General features: G+C 47.7%; 1 protein-coding gene across 6 annotated transcripts in view; it reads left to right on the forward strand.

Annotated features, from left to right (window-relative positions):
* The window catches only part of TBC1D23 (TBC1 domain family member 23), a 714,314-nt gene that overhangs the window by 504,748 nt on the left and 188,638 nt on the right, over positions 1-20,928 (forward strand). For all 6 annotated transcript variants that reach the window (XM_086934466.1, XM_086934463.1, XM_086934462.1 and 3 more), the window contains one exon: positions 12,965-13,053. In XM_086934466.1, the coding sequence (XP_086790592.1) occupies positions 12,965-13,053 (89 nt within the window). The remainder of the gene's footprint in view (positions 1-12,964; positions 13,054-20,928) is intronic.

Below are 20,928 nucleotides of genomic sequence, written 5' to 3' on the forward strand. Positions count from 1 at the left end.
TTTTAAGCTAGCCAGTAGCTGATTAAATTATCTCATTTCCAGGAGAGACCATGCTTCCAGTTTTTTAATGGATTTAGTATTCCTACAATTCTCCGTCAATGTATCACTGGCTGCATTGGGAGAGGTGTTGGCCAGATGTAAGATATTAGACAGATTGACGCCAGCCTGTGCCGAATATAATTTTTCCACTTTGCTCACAAAAAGGTAGGCAGGATCCTCACATTGCATTTCATTGAGGGTAAGAGGGGTAGTCTGACTTTCTGAACCAGATTGTTCTTTGACCACCTTGAACAGGTTCTTAGAACAGTTCAGAGCTTGAGAAATTGTAGAAGAAACATATTCATTTCAAGCTGTTTTGCAGAGATAATTGTAATCCCTTATGGCCTTTTTATAGGCCAGTTTGGTGTCAATCGCATAGTTCTTCCTCCATTGTCTTTCTAGAGTTTTACATTACTTTTATATTACTGTATTTTTGACTTATAAATATGGCACAGCTTCTGCTGGCCACTGGTAGCAAGATGCCAACTTTTTGTAAATACAACACTTTGAAATGGGAGAGAATTACAATGAAGAGTTAACTTAATTATTAAGGTATCTTTTCAGTTTAATTTTTCTCCCATTTAAAAACATTCAGAAACATCATTTTGTTCTCACGCTCCAATATTGAGTTACAAGTACTTTTATTTAAGAGTTAGGTACCTCAGTGCTTCACCTTTGCACCTCTGTGCCCCAGCTTGGACCATAAATCTGACTGAGCACTGCTCATGATCAGGCCCTGACATCTTCAGCCTGATGATAATAATGTAAAATAAATACAGCCTTTCCTTAAATTTAAAAGGAAAATGTGACCCTGTGCGCATTTAAAAATGAATTTAAGGCTTTCAGTTACTGTGAAGTAACTATGAGCTACCTGTGGCTTGCGATCGACTTGTTGGAGAAGTTGGAGGCATTTGATTTCAGTTTTCGAATGCAGCCGTGCAAATAAAGGTTCCGGGAACGTTTTTGTGCAAAGCACTAGAATGATGCTAAGGTGGTGTTGGGACCAGTTGGGCAATGTAACAAAAACTCAGGTGTTGTGCTGCAGATCTAAAATCACTTGAAATTCTCCTAGCCAGTTTAACAGACTGACTCATAGGGCCTGTTTTAGAGTTTGGCAGACCAGGTTTTTCTGTCACAAATGTGACGGATACCCCCGTCTGGCACATTATAAGTCCATTATGTTTATGGCATTTGTAATATGACTAACAGGATATCCGTCACATTTGTGATGGGAGTAACTCATCCACCAAACTTTATATCAGGACCATAGTTTATTTCTGTTTTTTACTCAATATTTTAGCTGGTGGGTGCACGTAAAATACTGATGCCTGTAAAACAATATTTTTCTCTGCTGCTTTAAAAAATATATTTTTTAAGGTGTTGCCTACTAGACAGCTCGTACGCAAGACGTATTGTTAGCTTTCAGTGTGCTTAGAGACCGTGCATTGACTGCCATTGGTTGCTTTAATTGTTACCTTAATTTGCTTGCTTCTTATCCATTATGTGTGTGTTTTCCTTCCTCTTTTTGCGTTTCTCCTCCCTCTGTAACAGGGGCCTACTATGTGTGTCCTTCTACTTCTTACTTCTCAGTTTATACTTTTTTCTTATAGTTTAAGCACTTTATGAGAGTGCATGTGTTTTCCTGCTAACTCCCTTGTTTAATCTTCTTCTCTGCTGCGCTCGAGTTACTCTCCCCACCATCCCACTGTTACACGCTTGCCATTGTGTGCATCTCCCCATTCCCCTGTGTTGCTTTCTCGCGTGTGTGCTTCCACCGAGATCCATGCTGTTTTGTCAGTTTGCTTCCCCCCAGCTCCACATGATCTTGTCTGTTAGCTTCCATCCAAGCTACTTCTAGCACACTCCTGTGTTGCTTCTCTACCCCTACCCTCCATATTGCTTCTCCTCCCCCACCTTCCATGTTGCTTCTCGCCTACGTCAGTTTTTCCCTTTTCCTCGTGCAACGCGGATCTGGTCCTTGCTACAGGCCTGTTTAGGGCCCCTTTTTCTTCCATTTATTTTTGGTGGAACAATGTGCGAATGCCTTCGGTCTTCAAAACTTGCACGTTTTGTGGGCGTCTTATGCCGACGACAGACCCTCCTCATTTGTATGTGGTGTTTGGGGGAGGATCACAGCACCACTAACTGGGCGGCGTGCCAACAGTTGAAGCCGAAGTCGTGGCGGGAGCGCCGGATGAAACTTCTCCCGTGCGTCTCTCCAGGTCGACGTCCTCCCCTCGGTCTGCTTCAGCAGACTGCTTCAGATACGGCCGTGGTTGTCGTCTTCACCCTCCTCCAATGTCACCTGAGTGCCGCTCCCCGGTGGGGAAGTGTCGCAGTTTGTCCCCGGGGGCTGGTTTCCGGCCTGCTGGGCCCGTGGACTCTCCGCGGGTGATGTTGCCCCGCGTGTCGCCCTATCCACCATTAACGGTGTTGGGGCATCGAGTGTCCAAATGGAGACATACGCTGTGGCTTTGCAGGCCTCGCTGGTGTCTTTTCCTCCTTCGCCCCTTGGGGTGTAGGGGGATCCCTTTCCTTGCGCAGGGCCCTTCGCGGCAACGCCGGTGGCTCCGGCCCCAACTGGTTCGGATCCAGGCTTGGAGGATGTGGTGCTGTTGGGGTGCGGCTCCTCCGGGACACCTCCATCAGACCACGGCGTCTCTGCCTCACTGCAAGCTCCCACGGGAGTCCCTGTGGTGTCGCAGGAGGTCGCTGGGGATCTGGTCGCATCCCCGAGCCCCTCTCGGTCCTTTGACAGGGTGGTCCTGTCTAAGGCCAAGGTGACGCCTCTACGGCGCCGACAGCAGCTGGACTGTGCGGAGCCACAGAAGTCGGAGGACCCTCCTCATCCCGCTCCAGGTCAGACTGGGTGAGGACTCCTCGTCCCTCTCCTGGCCCCTCTCGTCCCTCCCCACAGGCGGCTGCATCGTCGGAGGTCGAATCATCCATGGCACCGCCACATGGGTTGCCGAGCGATTTCCGCCACATTCTGGGCCGCAGCTGGTGGAGGGCTTCGTGTCACTCCCCAGGCCCGTCTCGTTCCCCCAACACAGGTGGCTGGGTCGGCGTCGTAACGGCGCCGCCCGGAGCCGGTTCGGCTCCAGTACCACTCCGTTCTCTGGTACGGGGTCATTTGGAGGAGCCTTGTCCTGTGACGTCAGATGGTGCCGACGTCCTGCCTTAGGCAGCGGACCCTACGGTTCCGCGCAGGGGTCATACCGCGGATTCGTCTTAAGACGCTCCTTCTTCTCCGGAGGCTGGCTGTATATTGGTGTCGTCCTCCCCAGAGACTGGATACCGCGTGGTGTCTTTTTCACCGGCATCGAAGGGCTTCTCCCCGCCCTTCCTGAGGCAGAGGTGTTCGTCGGAGGAGCGGCAGGCACATCATTCTTCGGCTCCTTCTGACTTCCATGTCTGGCTCTTGCCCGTCCCGCTTGGCCTCGGGGACGGCCGCCTTAGTTTCCAGCCGTCGCCCACGGATGAGCTGCTTTCTCCACCGTGGGGCCCTATGGCGGTGGGTGCGGCCTTCGCTCACGCGGTGTCCACAGCTTTTGAGCATTCTCCGCATGGGCGACCCGATGGCTTATTTTCAGGCAGACCATCTATTGAAGGTCTTCCACCAGGGAGCTGATGGGAGGGAAATCTTACTTCCCTTTGAAGGTTCGCTCCTTTCTTCCTTGACGGGGGCTTGGAGGCGTCCTGCTTCAGGGGACCCGTTGCCTCAGCATCTTCTGCACCGGCACCTCCCGGCGCCGCGTGACCTGGCGTGTCTTTCCCTTCACCCCTCACCCACCAGCCCCCTTTTGCGGGCTGCTTTTCCCTCCCTGCCGCCACTTTTGAATCCGCCGTCCCGAGAGGCCCGCTGGCTGGACTCTTGGGGTCGCAACATGTTCGCATCGACCAGCGCTGCCCTGCGGGCCCTTAACACCTTGTGTGTGCTGGCTAGGGCCTCTTCCTATTTGTGGGACTCGTCTGAGTCTCTGGGATCTGCAGCGTCCCTGGAGTCTGGTCAGGTGGACTTATGGCATCATGCATTGGATGGCCGGGAGCTTGCAGCGTTTATTCTCCGCTCCGCTCTGGACATCTCAGAGGTGCTAGGCCGGGCCATGGCTTCCTCAATCGCTCTCCGTCGCCATGCTTGGCTTCAAGGCGGAGTATTCCCTGAGAATATTCTGGAGCGACTCATCAACCTTCTGTTTGAAGGCAGCCTGTTGTTCCATGCCCCGACTGACTCCACCATCCAAAGGCTCTTGGCAGTGCTCCATCCTCCTCCTCCTCTGCCTTATCCTCCTCTTCATTCGCCCCCTCCTCAGTGACTCCTGAGTTGAGCTGATTCTGGGCCTTTTTAGGCCGGTTGTTGTGGCTGGGGTGTGGGTTTTCTGGCCATTTGAGTCCTTCCTTGGGACTTTGGCATTGTTGGCTGCTGGACGGCCCTTTTGTTGATTATGTGTGTGCGTTCTTCCGGAGTTGTTGCACAGATTTGGCCCTGAGATCAGGCCTTCTGCTTAGCTTGGGCTGCTTGTCAAGCGTTCCGCTGGGGTGTTTTTTTCCCCGTGGCTCTTTTGTTTTTCCTCTGCTGCGGAAGCTCTTCAAAATAGGGTTGCCATATCTTGGGACTTAACGTACCCTATGTGGGGTAGTGGTAGCCGTCATATGGATTGTGCTCTGCTAGGGGGTTCTGGTCGCCTTCGGGTGCCTGTTCTCCATGGCGTTTATGTTGGTTGCTTTTGCTTCCTGAGGTTGTGTGCTCGACCACTCGTAGTGGTGTGCCCCGGGCATCTCCTCCTCTCCCTGCTCCTGTCCTGAGGTCTGGGATTATCCTATGTTCTCCCTTGCCAGGCGCCGCCTACTCGGCCTTCCTGGGGCCTCGGGCTGTTTTTCTTGCTTCTGGCGGCTTTGACTGCAGGCGCTGTTCTGGCTGGCAGGCTGCTCTCCATCTGGAGTGGGTTCGCCTTCTTTTCCCCCCATTTTTTCCTTGGGCCCTCTGGGCTTCTTCTGCTTCCTGTCTTCGCATTGGGTGGAAGCTATGTTGCCTTGTGAGGGTGTTGAGTGCTTTGGCCTCTCTGTCCTTGCCCTTGTTTCCTCTGCTGTGAGAGTACAAGCCTCTTCAGCCTTCTTTTCCCCCCTACATCCCCTTGGGGTCGGTGGGGTTCTGCTTGTGAGGGTTCCCTTGGCCTGGCAGGGGCGAGGTTCTACCTGGTCCACAGATCTGGTACTCTGTGGGGCCGTCTGTGTTCTGCATTGGCTGGTGAGGTTCTTTCGCAGACCCTCCTTTCCAAGGGGTATTGCTAGGGTATCTATTCTACGTGAAGGAATCTGCGGCTAGTAGTCTCTATCAGATGTACGAGTTAATTACCTTCGGTAACGATGTATCTGTTAGAGACAATTCTAGCCGCAGATTCCTTCGTGGCTCGCCCTTCCTTCCCTATTCTATGAGGACCCTTGGGTTGGTCTTCGGTACTCGCTTCCCGTGGGGGGGCTGTGTCTCCTGTTAGTGCCTTTCTTGTTCTTGACTGGTGGCTCCTTCTGGGGGCGGTTCATTCCTCTTTGGCTCGTTGGAGGATGAGATTCCGGTGCTCTGGTGCCCTGCTGTTCTGGCTACGCCAGGTTTGGCGTGGATTGCTTTCTATCCCTGTCCTCCCTCCCCTCCCTTCCTTCCAATGCTATCCTCTGATTTAAGGGTCATCTGTCCATGTTTTGCCCTTGTCCCTTGTGGGTGGTTGCCCTCTATGTTGGGGTGGCTTGGAAGTTTGTTGTCCTGTCTGTCTTACAACTGGTCCCATTCCTTGCTCAGGATGGGGGTGGTGATTTTACTGCGTGTGCCATGACTTTAACGCTTGTTCTTCGCCTCCGGGGCACAGGGATGGGAGTCTGTGTATGTGCTGGCAAGGAGACTGCGCAGGGCTCCATTTGTTCTTCTTCTTCTTTCCCTGCCCGTTCTGCAGTGTTGGCACTACTCTGGTGGTGTTGTTAGTCACCGTTTCTTTCCAAATTTTCTGCTCTTCGCACACTGTTCCCATGCTTCCACAGTTTTTTATCTGGTGGTTCCTTGTTGTGGTGGGAACATTTCTCTTAAGAAAACTGATGTAGGCGCGCGGGGCGGGTCTTATGTGATGTCACTGACGTCACGTATGCGAACGACCCCTTGGCGGAGTCGCGTGATGTCTCCCTGCCCCCCCCCCCCCCCGCGTGCAAAGCTGCTGTGGCAAAAAAGTTTCCCGAACCAGTCTCACGCCTTGGGATAATTCTACGTGAAGGAATCTGCGGCTAGAATCGGCTCTACCAGATACATTGTTACCGAAGGTAAGTAACTCGTACTTCAGGAATACTAAACTCCATCTTTCTATCTTGTCCCAATGGGAAGTTATATTTATAAGACGTTATAAATAAACTCCCATTCCATCCTATAGGACAGATAGCCTTTCAATAGTGAAAAAGGAAATACACGGTAGTTTACTATCTGGACATGTCACACACCTCAGTACATGTCCTACACTGCACCCTGCCCATTGGGCTACCTTGGGCCTACCTTAAGGGTGTTTTACATGTAAGAAAAGGGAAGATTAGTACCAAACTGCTCACAGACACTGCAGTGGCAGGTCTGAGTTATATTTACAGGCTGCTCATGTGGGTGGCACAATCAGTGCTGTAGGCTCACTAGCAGCATTTGATTTACAGGCCCTGGGCACACACAGTGCACTGTACTAGGGAACTTACCAGTAAATCAAATATGCCAATCATGGAATCCTCAATTGTTAACATACTTTACCTGGAGAGCATATGTACTTTAGCACTAAATAGCAGTGGTTGAGTGCCTAGAGTCCTAAAACCAACAAAAACGGTCAAAAACAGGAGGCCCAAAAGTCTGTGGGTAAATCCGCTGAAAACGCCATGTCTAACAGGGGGCGTGGGGGGAAGCAATTGCATAATATAGATATGCATGCATGCTTGATGTGTGCGCTCACAAAATGACCCGGCTGACCACATAGGCCTTTTCTTTCTATTTTTTACCCTAGCTGCACAGCATCATGAATGCTGAGCAGCATGGTGAACATGATTGGTTAAGTCAATAGGTCCCAAAGGCGAGACCTATTGGCTTTGCTAGTGCTTGTTTATTTATATGCCCAGGTGTACATTATTGTGGGTCTGTATATGAGACATTGTGGACCTGTATATGAGACATTGTGGGCCTGTGATTGATGGTTTGGGTTCCTGCTCCGTTCACATATTTGAATCAGACAGCAGTGCAGCTGTCAACTGCCCCGTCATCCTCAATCCACAATTGGAAATAGGGGAATAAGGACAGTAGATGTTGACAACTGGCTAAGGCACCCATTCATAATAATACACAGAACAGCTGTCCTGTTGTACTGTTTATAATTGTAAATGGGAAAAGGCATGCACTGGGTGGTAGCTGTAAACACTGAAAAGCCATGAGCATTAGCACTGGGTTGCCAAGAACTCTGAGCAAGGATGTAGGTCTGGCCTTCAAGCCACTGATGGTGAAAGGAAGCGGAGGTCAGAGCCTACTTTGTATAGACGGAATATGACCTTGAATTTCGACTTGCCAGGCCGTGCCCTGCACTGTGCACTCCGTCTGACAAATGCCCCTGAATATGGCCTTGAGTCTTTAGCAGGTACAAGTTCCATGCTTGAGTCTTTCATCACCTTATGTACAGATTTCTAATTTTTCACAACCCCACTGAGCTTAGGGTCTAGCAAATTGTGATTGGCTTTGCATCCCTCCTCTAGTGTCAGAACCCCTTTCAGAGAGCCATGGGCAAGTAGGGGTTGCGGGGGCCAACTGGGGAGGTGAAGCCTTTTACTCCTGATGTGCCAGGGCCCAAATTACTATGGATACAGAGTAGCTTGGCCAAGTACCCCTTCTGCAGTGCAGCACATGGCTCATTTCACGTCCCTGGAATACAGAGATCGCAGACTCCGTCCTGCACATATGCAACGTCCCATTCGTTGAAGTAGCAGTTTCCTCATAACTCACAGAGTCATGGACTCGGGCAGGCCCATAATCATCCCCTTGAGGGTCTGTTGAATCTTTTAACTGGCCCATTTGTTTGGGTGAGTTATGGTGTGGAGAAGTTTTAGGTTACCCCACACTCACCCACATGTACTTCATGTGTGCAGACCTGAAGTTGCTGCCTCTGTCGGACAACACTTCTTTGGGAAACCCCACTCAGGTAAAAATCCCGATCAGGGCCCTGGCCACTTCAGGTGTAGTTACCAACCCTCAGAGGGATGGCCTCTGGGTTCCTAGTGGCGTGACCAACCAAAACCAGGATGAAACTGTTGCCTAAGGCAGTTTTGGAGTCCAGGGGTCCAACAATGTCAATTCTCACCCTCTCAAAGGGAGTGCCCACAACAAGCAAGGGAACCCTGGCGAGACATCAGCTTTTGTCCTGTTTTCTTGCTTTCCTGGCACGTGGGACAAGACCTATATAATGGATCTAAGGTTGTCTTCATTCAGAGCCAACAAAAGTGGGTACAAGCCTGGCAAATGTGTTGTCATGCCAGGGCTATGTCATGAGCCAACCCCAGTAGGAAGGCCCTGTAACTCCGGATACCAGCAGCACACAGGCTTCCCCAGGTCCAGGAACCTTGGGCTCACTATACAGGTGGCCAGTCCCCAAATAGATAAGGTGACCTCCAGAGGCATGTGCTTCCTGAGCCTCAGCTTGCTGCTTCAAGCCCTCTAGAGATGGACACACTTTCTGTGCTTAGCAGAATTCTTGCCTGGTTGACCCACCCTCAACTTGCCATCCAGCAATCTGAGGCCGGTCTTCCGGGACAGATGTGCCCTACCTGTTAGGCTCAGGGGCGGCTTCCTCATGTGCCCCATCAGCCAGTCCTGTGAGTGTGTTAGGGGCTAGTTTCCCGCACCTCTTGCCCTTCCTCTTCTTGGTAGCTTCTTGGGCCCTTCTTACAGGTTCTTGGCTTCCTTGACTCCCCTCTCTGGTCACCATGGACCTTGTGGTCACACAGAACTATTCAGGCAAGCCTAACATCTCCCATTGCGACATGAGCCCCACTTCTTTCCAGACAGTATGCTCTAGGTCGTTTCGAAACAGACAATCTACAGGCATAGCATAGCTCACACCTACTTTTAGGGAACCTGATACCCCTCACTCAAAGGGAACCATAGCCACTGGGTAGTGACTCATGGTTGTCTGAGACTATGACCAGGTGAAATATATTAGGGATGACCTGTTCTGAGGACATCAGATGACACCTCACAGTAGTCATACTGGCTCCTGTGTCTCTCGGGGTGCCTCCACCTTTTGCCCATGGATGGTGACCCAAAGCCTATACTTAAATATTGGAAGGCACACGTTTATGTTTAGGATTTGTAGAGCGCATGGCTACCTGAGGGCTTCCCTTAGCTGGTGAGTGCTGAATAAAGTGCCTTTGCTTGGTAAACAGGTTACTATGGTAACAAAAAGGTCTAGATCTTTATTCTAAAGGTGAGTTCATTTACAGTAGTCTTATTCTGAGTGGCAGACTATTGCATAACTTTGGTACCAGATGTGCAAATGACCTTCCACCCCATCTCACTCTTTTCATTCTAGTAGTGCTAAGAAGGTGTTGTTGGATGATATCATGTGTCTTTCTGGTGCATAGGGGGAGACCAGACCTCTAAGTTTAGTTGGGCCTTGATTCTTTATAGCCTTATATGCAATGCAAAGAGATTTATACTTAATCCTTGTTTCAACAGGCAGTCTGTGTAGCCATTTTAAAGACTCCCTTACTGGAGCATGATTTGGGATTTTGAAAAGCCTTGCTGCAGCATTTTGTACTACCTGGAGTCTTTTTATGACCTGTTTTGGTGAGTTCACATAGAGTTACCCTAATCCGAACAGGAACTATCAGGGCTTGAATCACAATTTGTCTTAGATGCTGTGGGATCAGTGCTAGTATCTTCTGATCATTCAAAGTAGACCTAAGCAAATGCCAGCCAGTTTGTTTGCTTGGTGGTCCGTTGTGAGGCATGGGCTTCTGACACCATCTCTCTATCCCCTGGGATCACTGAGCTAACCTCTGCTCCTTGGAGATACTGGTGCTCTCCCAGAGGTTTGTCTCCTTAACAAGCTCCCTGGCGTCAGTGATCTTCCTATCAATCAGGTGCTGGAGCAGCTCTGTTGGACAGTTATTGAGCATGTGCTTTCTCAGTATCAAATTAAATAGCTCTGTAAAATCATAAACGTTTCTGCCCCGCACCCATCTGTACAGTACCATGCCGGTGTAATTAAGGAAATCCGCCCAAGACTGGTTCTGAAATTTTGGGCTATCCTCAAACCTAATGCAGCGCTTCCTTGGTGTGAGCCCAAACATGGTGACAAGGATGGTTTTCATGGAGTGTACTTTATCTAGTCCCCCACCTCCAGGGTAAATTAGATACCCTTCCCCAATGTAGGCATGTGTTTGCAGTGTGATGCCTTCCAATGTTCTTCTGGGACCCTGTGCATCTTAAATGCCACCTTATAGGTAGCAAATTACTTGTCAATTTCGACCCCTACCACATAGCTGGGCACCAGATCTTTAATTATGTGGTCTTACTTGTCACCTTCAGAAACTATAGGTATGCTGCCACCATTGCTGCTACTGTCTTGACTGAGCTCCGTGATAATCTGGCAAGTTGCTGTGCCGTCTTCGTTTCTCTTCTGCACCTCTGTCCACCGTCTGCTTTAGCGCCGGGAGACCCTTTCGGTTAGCTGCGTGCTCTACAAGTCTTTTTTAATAATAATCATAATAATAATAGACTCTGCTTGCCTTTATCTAACTTCCAGTTCTATCATGCTCACTTCACAAGCCAGAAGTAGTTTATTTTCCTCCAGGGCTCCCTCAGTCTTCTTTTGTTTGGCCTCCATCTTAAGTTTGACCTTCTGCAGCCTAAACTCTGTCAGCAATGATGTCCAGCTCTCTGACTTAGCTCATGGCCGTTCTCCTTTCCTCGTTTCCCTAGTTTGAGAAATAATGATGAAATAAATGGTGACCATGTTAATTGAGTTTTGTGTTCACGAATATAAAATATTTTTGTGAAGTAACGTCAGTACTGGCTCTGTTGTTTTGTATTTGACATTTAGAGTACCCTAGCTTTGCTAACATTAAATTGGCCCAACCCCTTGTTAGTGTTTCGATATTTAGAAAGTTGGCTTTTTCTTACTATAACCATTCTGTGCCTCCACCTTTCTCTGAATCCACATCTGGGGAAATAGACTTTCTGTGAATTGAAAACTGTATTTTTTAAACACATATTTTCTCTAAAAACTGCATTTATTTATGCAGGGACAGTAACGCGAGAGATGGGGGAGAATTGGGTTATACTTAAATACTGGAACTCAAAGCGCCTCTCTGACTGCTTGTTTTAGGGCAAGGCATGTGTACAGATGGGATACTAAACCAGCATTGGCCAATGCTTTTTTACTGACTCTGTTCAGTCTTTTAACAAACAGTGGTGTGCCGTGGGGGGCAGGGACTGGAGAGCACCTCACGGGCCGCCGTAAGTGGGGAGGGAGGCAGAAACAAAACGTAGGGTATACGGACAGCGGGAAGGGGGAGGGAGCCTGTTGAACATGTACAACGGGAGGGGGAAGGGGGAGTGGGGGTTACCTCACCGGTCGCCGCAAGTGGGTAAACATCTTTTAATACTCTGTGTCCTTTATTTATTTTCATAGTAGGCACCTTGTTAGATGGTTTTGGCATGGGCCTCTTAAGGGTATCCAAGTCCCTGCAGATTAACACAGCCAAAACATTTACGTCTCTTGCACCACATATCTGGGGGGAGGAGAAAGTGGGAGGGAGAGAGGGGAAGATTAAAGAGAGGCGGGTGAGGAGCCAGTAAAGGGAGATAGATTGCAGCGATAAATGTCTCTTGCACCACATATCTCAGGGAGGAAACATTGGGAGGGAGAGAGGGTGCTAGTGAACGGGGCGGGTGAGAAGCCAATGAAGAGAGATAAGAAACAGTGCTAATTAAAACAAGAAAGGCAGTTGGCACACTGCGCACCGATGCTCACTTCTGAGAGCAAAACGCAGTGGGAGTGACCTTTACACAAAGAAATGGGACATGCACCCGCCTTTGGCCATTTGCGTGCTTTCATTATTGAAAGCCACACGCAAAGGCCAATCAGATGTGTGGGAGTTGCCAAGCAGACACAGAGAAGTATGGAGTGCTCACAAGAAGCCTCCCATAGAACAGCACATGCGCGCTGCGCTAGGCTCTACCTAAAAAACAGTATTTATTACCTATTTTCTTTAAAACTGTCCTTATTTCTTCTGTATTATGCTTTTTATTGTATACATTTGTTGTCAGAAATGCCCTGAAACCTACTACAAACCTTGTTTATAACCCTTAGCATAACTGTAGCCTATCCCTAACTTAAACACTTTACCCTTTCCCTAAATATAAGCTAATCTTGATCCTAATTGTCACCCTCCCAAAGTGAGCCCGTTTCTCCAGATTCTTAGACAGTCAGGGTTTCAGGGGGGTTCTGAAGTGAGTTTACGAATGGTGTCCAAAGCCTTGAGTAATCTTGCACAACTCAAAAGTGCGATTCTTACATTTTTCACTTATTTTACTTTTGCCATATAACTACGATTTGTCAGCTGCTATGGCAGTTTTTGTGCATAATTCACAGCTTTGCAGCCACTTATCCTTTGTTCATAAGGCATTTGGCACAAAAGAGAAGATTTATTTTTGTTTCTTAATTAGACAGTCTGGGTAGTTTATGCACTTGTCACATGGTATTTGACTTGATAATCAACAAGTTTGAAATTTGACTAAATGTGCATCCTTCTTTGGACGTTAGCGGCAGACAGTTTGCAGTTATTTTAATAATATCTACCAACAATGCGTTTTGTTGCATGCCACTTGAAATCTGATCCTTAAAACATTTTTGTTTTTCATTAAAAGACACGTCAGCAGCAGTGACAGACTGGGAAAGCCATATCGTGGTCTGAAACCAGTATTCAGCATTGGGGATGAGGAAGAAAATGACACTGGTATGTAGTAAATGTTTGCGATTTCCTTAAAACACTATTTCAAGTGTGTAGATTCCCATTTGTTTATTTAAACAGTTTTATATTAATTTACAAACGTCTCCCCCACTTTGTACTTGATGTAATAAGCTACCCATCATGATAAACTTCTTCAATGTGATAAGAAAGAATTAGGGGGAAAAGTACTCAACATTTGTCCGTTTATCCCAGGGTGCAATCGTTCAGTTCTTGTCGCTCAGGAGTGTTACTTGAGGTTCACTGTGGATTTCAGCTCAGGGTCTATCTGTTAACCCCTTCCATGCTGATGACGAACCCCAGCCGTCATGCACTACGGTGCTCGTGTGCTGATGACGGCTGGGGTTCGTCACGGCCCGCCCCTGTTCGTGTTGTTTACAGCACACCAGGGGAATCGCGGCCGCATGGAAGGGGTTAAGGCTAGTAATCGAATGTTGTGTTTTCGCCACAATGCTGGCACTTCACTAAGACTGTCACGGGTCTGTGTATTTGCACTCTTGAACAACTGGCTAGTGAAGGCTCTGTTTCTTGTTCTGGTCCAAGAACATTTTCTATGCTTTATGACTCTTCTCCACGGCTTTAACTTAACCCTTTCGATGCTCATAACGAAATGGTTCCATCATGAGCATCGGTGCCCCTGTGCTCATGGCGGAACCATTCCGTCATGAGGACAGGGGCACGAAAGCCCTCTGCTGCAGACAGCAGAGGGATTTATATTTCTCCCCAGTGACCTCGGGAGCTGGGGAAGAGCTTACCCAGCTCCCGAGACCCCCCCTGCACTTTCTGTGAATTGACGATCAGCGCACACGTCGCACTGATGTCATTTCACAGAAACCAAAACTGAAATGAGCCTTTAGGCTCATTTCAGTTTCATTTTCTAGGTGCTCAGGGGGCTATCTCAGCCCCCTGAGCACGTAGAAAGACGGTAGGTTTCCTAAGATGGCTTCCGAGCCTGGGGCCAAAAACCTTACTCACATGGGTGGTTCAAGTACCCACGACAGGTAAGGGCCCAAAACGTATTGAGGAGACATGAAAATGACCTATGACAAAACATGGTTTTGCAAGGGGAGTCACCTAGGTTTTTGGCCCCAGCCTCGGCGGCCATCTAAGGAAACCTACCAAACCCACACATTTCTGAAAACTAGACACCTGGAGGAGTACAGCAGGGTATGGCTTGCGTGGGTTCCCCAACATTATCCTGCCCAGATTTAGCTGAAAAAAATCCCTTATTTCTCAAATTTCTGTGTGGGAAAGTTCAGGAATGTACGTGGATCCACAAATTTCCTACCACCCAGTGTTCCCCCAGGTCTCCCGATAAAAATGGTACCTCATTCGCGTGGTTGGGTCAAGTACCGGCGACAGGCAAGGGCCCAAAACGTATTGAAGAGACATCAAAATGACCTATCACAAAACAACCTGGTTTTGCAAGGGGTCACCTGGGTTTTTGACCCCGGGCTCGGCGGTCATCTTCGGAAACCTACCAAACCCACACATATCTCAAAACTAGACTCTCGGGGGAGTCCAGACAGGTATGCCTTGCTTGGGTCTCCCAACATTTTCCTACCCAGAATCCCCTGCAAACCTCAAATTTAGCTGATAAAATCACTTTTTTTCTCAAATTTCTGTGTGGGAAAGTTCTGGAATCTATGTGGATCCACACATTTCCTACCACCCAGTGTTCGCCCAGGTCTCCCGATAACAATGCGTGGGTGGGTCAAATACCCACGACAGGCAAGAGCCCAAAACGTATTGAGGAAACATCAAAATTACCTCTCACAAAACAACCTGGATTTGCAAAGGGGGTCACCTGGGTTTTTGGCCCCCTGGCTCGGCGGCCATCTTGGGAAACTTCCAAACCCACACATTTCTGAAAATTAGACACCCAGGGGAGTCCAGCGAGGTATGGCTTGCGTGGGACCCCCAACATTTTCCTACCCAGAACCCCTGCAAACCTCAAATTTACCTGAAAAAATATTTTTTTTCTCAAATTTCTGGAATCTGCGTGGATCTACCTGTCGCGGGCACTAGGCCTACCCACACAAGTGAGGTACCATTTTTCTCAGAAGACTTTGGGGAACGCGGGATGGGTGGAAATTTGTGGATCCACGCAGATTCCAGAACTTTCCACCACAGAAATGTGAGGAAAATGTGTTTTTTTTGACAATTTTTTTAAGTCACCCCATCCTTGATTTACCTGGGTGTCTAGTATTAAAAAAATTATAGATTTGCTAGGTTTCCCTAGGTGCCGGCAGAGCTAGGGTTCAAAAACTACAGCTAGGTACTTTGCCAAAAAAAGGGGTCATGTTTCCCTGTGAAATTGTTTCCTGTCACGGCCACTAGGCCTACCCACACAAGTGAGGTACCATTTTTCTCAGAGGACTTTGGGGAACTCGGGGTGGATGGAAATTTGTGAATCCACACAGATTCCAGAACTTTCCACCACAGAAATGTGAGGAAAATGTGATTTTTTTTTGGACTTTTTTTTTAAGGTTTTCAAGGGATTCTGGGTAACAGAACCTGGTGAGAGCCAGTCAAGTTACCCCATCCTGGATTCCCCTGGGTGTCTAGTTTAAAAAAATATATAGGTTTGCTAGGTGCCGGCAGAGCTAGGGTTCAAAAACTACAGCTAGGCACTTTGCCAAAAAAAGGTAATTTTTCATTGTGAAAATGCGGCGTGGTCACGTTGCGTTTTGAGCCGTTGCCTGCTGTGGGCACTATGCCTACCCACACAAGTGAGGTACCAATTTTATCAGGAGGCTTAGGGTAATTCAGATTTGTAAAGCAACTGTTATTACCTATTGACTTTAAATGCATTTCTGCCTTCCAAATGAAAGACAAGGTGTAAAAAAGAAGTAATTCTGAAAAATGATCGATCATTCTCATGCTAGTATGAGTATTCTCAATTTCGGAAATGTGCAAATATCTACGATCTTCATACCTGTTTCGTAGACTTTAAAGCGGCATTTGACCGCGTCAACAGACAAATGCTTTGGGCGAAATTAAAGCACCAGGGCCTACCGGACTCAATTCTCTCGCCCATTATTAACCTTTACACTGAAACCTGGATGCAGGTAAAAGTCGACAATGGACGACGTCTGACCAGGAAGATCTACACCGTTGACGGACTAAAGCAAGGATGCGTCTTGGCCCCACACCTATTTAATTTAATTGAGCGACCTGGCAGAAAGTCTGGACAAGGTTAACGCACATCCTCCCAAGTTAGGCACCCTTCGCCTAACGCACTTATCGTATGCGGACGACGTGGTACTCCTGAGCCAGACAAGAATCGGCCTCCAACGTCTGTTAGACGACTTGTACGCCTACACAAAAAGGAACCTGTTAACCATAAACATTAAGAAAACAAAGACAGTGCTCATATCACGCCGACGCAAAAATCCGCCAATTTTTCAAATAAACAACGACCAGCTGGAATCAGTCAATGACTATAAATATCTGGGGGTACACCTAGACAAGCATTTAAATTTCCTGGTGCACTTCAAAGCCATGGAAAGAAAGGGGGCAGCATTATTACATGCCTTCACCAACTTGGCAGCTGAGCTAAAGGGCCCTCTTGTCTCCCCCCCTGCTAATTGTAATGAAAGCCAAATTACTGCCTACAATAGCGTACGGGAGCATTTTGCACCATGGGAAAAGCGCCACCCTCCTGGAGAAAATACAAACTAAAGTCTACAAGTGGGTCTTCTTCTTACCGAATAATTCTTCCCCAGCACAAGTCAGACTTGAATTTGGTCTACAATCCCAAGTCTTACTGAAAAAATATGAGGCCATTAAATTTTGGTACTATGTCTGGAGGAACAAGGAGAATAAAATGAATGATGCACTTTGGGGAGCGATCCAGACAAGCCCGAACTCTGAGTACTCACTGGAGGAAACTGAGCTCGGAGCATTGTGGGAAACAAAACTCCCAGCCCCTTTATTTAACCAGGTAGTCAAAAGGACTGCTAAGAAGCACTCGTTCCTCAACCACAAAATCATTTTCAGTACCCGGTCCCACGCCTGGATGACTATTAAATCGTACACAAAGCCAGCGCCAGCCCCTTATCTAGACACGGCATTCTCGTTGAACCTTAAACGTAAATTCCTCCATTTAAGGCTGGGCATTTTACCCACACGACTAGACCAACCTAGATGGAGACCACAATTAACAACTGAATGCGATCTCTGCGGTGCAGGTAACCAATACTTTACACACATAATCTGCATCTGCCCAGCTATGTACTACGGACGGCGGCACTGGCTCAAGGACAAACTCAACGAGCTAGGAGTCTGTACCTGCCGGTCCGCGATAGTCCAAGCCTTATGCTCAGCGGACGCCCAACTGATCTGTAGGCTAGTAAAATTCCTGGACAGCTTCGCGGAGAAAACAAGGCAAGCTGCTGCTTGCCGGATCCCCATCGAACATTAAGATCACTGTTGATAGATAAATCTGTATCACACCAAATCCTGCTATGACTGGCCGGACTCCTTGTATCTCAAACCTTTTATAACGTAAACTTTTCTTTTAACTCCTTTCCCTATTTATTTCCTTGCTAATATTTTAAAAATTCTGTTTTAAATGCTGTACCATACCTTACATTGTAATGGTTTTAATTAACCGAACAATAAAGAAATTTACTTACTTTACTTACTGTTTCTAAACTCTATATTTTTTTCCCATCTCAGAAATACATAGGTGTCTTTCATACGGATTTTTCTATGTATACATTTTCCCAGAATAATTTCTATATAACCGGTACATAATAAAAAACCATTGCAAATCGCTGCTCAGTTTTTGGCTCTGGGTTCATCGGATTCTTGGTGAACCTGCAAGTCCTATATATCCCCCCAACCAGTAAGGTCTAGCGGATGTAACAGTATATTGCTTTCAAATAGCTGTCATGATTAGAAGTAGTTAGAGGTGAAAACATTGACACAAAAGGCATTTTTTCAACTAATTTTCCTTTTTTCCTATATTTAACTGTTAATTTCTATAAAGAAACCTTGAAGGATCTACACAAATGACCCCTTGCTGAATTCAGAATTGTCTACTTTTCAAAAATGTATAGCTTTCCAGGATCTATTATTGCTTTCATACCCGTGTCTACCATTAACTGGAAGGAGGTTGAAAGTAGAAAAAATAGCAAAAATAGGCTATTTTCCACAAAAATGCCAAAATTGTGTAAAAAATGTTGGTTTTCTGACAGAAGTGTTTCATTCCCTAAAAGCTGGGAAATGGTGATTTCAGCCCCACAAACCTTTTTTTGATACCATTCGTAGGGGAAACCCCAGACGCTTTCATTTACAGCACTTTTTTCCCATTGTTCCCCCCAAAAAACAAAATTTTGCTGTATTTGGCTAATTTCGGGGCCCCTTCCAGGGGAATCCACAAACCCTGGGTACCTTTAGAATCCCTAGGATGTTAGAAGAAAAGGACGCAAATTTGGCGTGGATACCTTATGTGGTCAAAAAGTTACAGGGGCCTAAGCGCAAACTCCCCCAAATAGCCAAAAAAGGCTTAGCACGGGGGGAGGCCTAGCAGCACAGGGGTTAAGCTTCTGGGATGCGAGAACTTCAAACCATCTTAGTTCATCCATCTTTCAGCTTTCCAGCCAGAAAAGTTGGGTCTACACACATCCCCAGTCTTCTTGACCAAATTAGTTTCAGAGTGTAATATCTACGAGTCTGTCACACTTATTTTTGCTTTGTAGGATCTTCCCTAATAGTCATGAATCCCTGCATGTGGGGATCGGAGAATACTTCTTTTTCTGTTAGAGGCTTCTTACTGCAGATTCCTTACCTTTTGAATATTCCCCCAGGCGTGAGATTGGATATGGAAAATCGTAATTGGTACCTCTCTGGGCTGCAGGTGGCACCAGCTCCTGTACGTGAAAGTCATTCGGCGCCTGAAGTGACATGCGTGGGCCTATATAGGCACCACCCATAGACGCCGACATTGGTTCCTTTCTTTTCACGCCATCAAACATAGATACAGAGCTGCCAAATTTCTCTTGAGACTGTCTCTTATTTCCTTCAAAACATTTTTTTTTACCAGTGGGCTAGGGCAATGTCCCCTCCAAAGTCGCCTTGTTGGGAATGTCCCAAACAAATAACTGTGACTGATCCCCACTTGGTTTCCATTTAGGATCTGAGGTCAGAACACAACTCTTAGACATGTAGCTGGTGTGCCTTGATGCATGCACAGGCTATCCGGGAGCATGAGGTGAAACCCTACCCTTGTCAGGTTGTCGTTGATGTCAAAGTCTTTCGGCTAAGTCCAGGAGAAAGCGAAATAAGTGCAAGCGGGTTATGAAATCCGTTGCACCACTCTCCTGAGAGGATTTGAGGTTATGGTGCCTCCCGGACCCGCTATCGAAATCATTCTGTAGAGCCCGTTCCTGATCCTACCTAGTGCTAGTCTAAATTTTCTGGGCCTGGGGCAACTCCTCTACTGATTCAGGAGTTTCAGAATGCAATGTTCCTCATTTTTGGTACAACACCTGTCCCCTCCGACTGGCCCCAAGAAGCAGATGGGCGTCCCATCTGGACCTCTGAGGTCATGACCTACCTCTGCCCCTGCTAGGTCTTTTGGATCTGCTTCCAGGTCCGTGTTGGCTTTCATACTGAACCGGTGTCCCACACCAGAACGGGATCCACTAACACCGATGTTGACGCCACTAATTCTGGATAATGGAGGCTAATCCATAGTGCTGCCCAACTCAAAGACAGCGCGCGCTCAGACCTTGTTTGAGGTCGCATTCGGCTCTGATAATCCCTCAACAAATGGCAACCCTTCTGACACTGACACAGTAGCCTCGCCTCAAGGAAAACCCCTTATGCATGGACTATTTGGCCCAGATTTGGATAATGGCATGTATGATACTTGAGATTAATTTGCTCAGATATACCATGAGTCAAATTGGTATCAGGATCGCTGAGCTGCCAGCTCGCCCTGCCACTGATGATAGTACATCATTGGCTGTGGTGATGAGGACGTTTTGGATCTAAAGCTACTCAGTTATAATGACAAGCAAAGGTGCTTCATCTGGGTCAGATTATTTCTGAGCCCTTTCTTCCCTTCAGCGAGGCCCTCACAAATACTCTCTTGGGAGCCTGCATATAATCCCTGTTTGGGGCGCCCAGTCGACTGCCAGATTGCCAATTGTCATCGTGTTGCACCTGGGGATCCTACCTTTCTCAACAGTCCTCCCTCACCCATGAGCTTGGTAGAGAAGGCCTCACCCAGATTTTGCCGGACATCCCAAAAAAAGTCTGCCCCATCCTTTTGAAGGCTATTCAGGACAGGCATGATGCGATGAAGTTCACAATTTGTTAGGGCTTGATAGCACCAACTCTATTGGTAGAGGCGTTGACACGGGTGTGGCCCTTTATAGCCATGGTTAGATGCTGCTCCCTGGATTTTTAAGAGACATCCAGGCGAGCTTGGTCATGCCGTTTGATGGCTCCTGTCTGATATTTAGAGGCAGACTCTGCTCTGGAGTGCCTAAACACCTTGGCTGCTATGGGTGTTCCCCTCCTGTGCTGTTACTCCAGCATTCCCATTATACATGACGAGCTCAGCTCGTCATAAGCACACGACTAGTGTGCTGCATGACGAGCTGAGCTCGTCATGAGCACCGAAGGGGTTAAAGAAAGCAGGGTCACAGCGCATTTCCTGGCCTGTTTGAGCCACCATGCAAACCACACCTGCAGTTTTGCTCCCTCTGTGGCTGTGGTAGGGATTTCAACATCGCCTTTAACTGCCACCGGCTTAGCAATTCCTGCAGTCTTTTCATGGCCGCGGCCACTGTACCTACAGATTGAATGGACTTCAGAGTCAGTTTGCAGCCCAGCCAGCAACTCCTC

Source organism: Lissotriton vulgaris, chromosome 8 (assembly GCF_964263255.1).
Source record: "Lissotriton vulgaris chromosome 8, aLisVul1.2, whole genome shotgun sequence".
Classification (NCBI taxonomy): Eukaryota; Metazoa; Chordata; class Amphibia; order Caudata; family Salamandridae; genus Lissotriton; species Lissotriton vulgaris.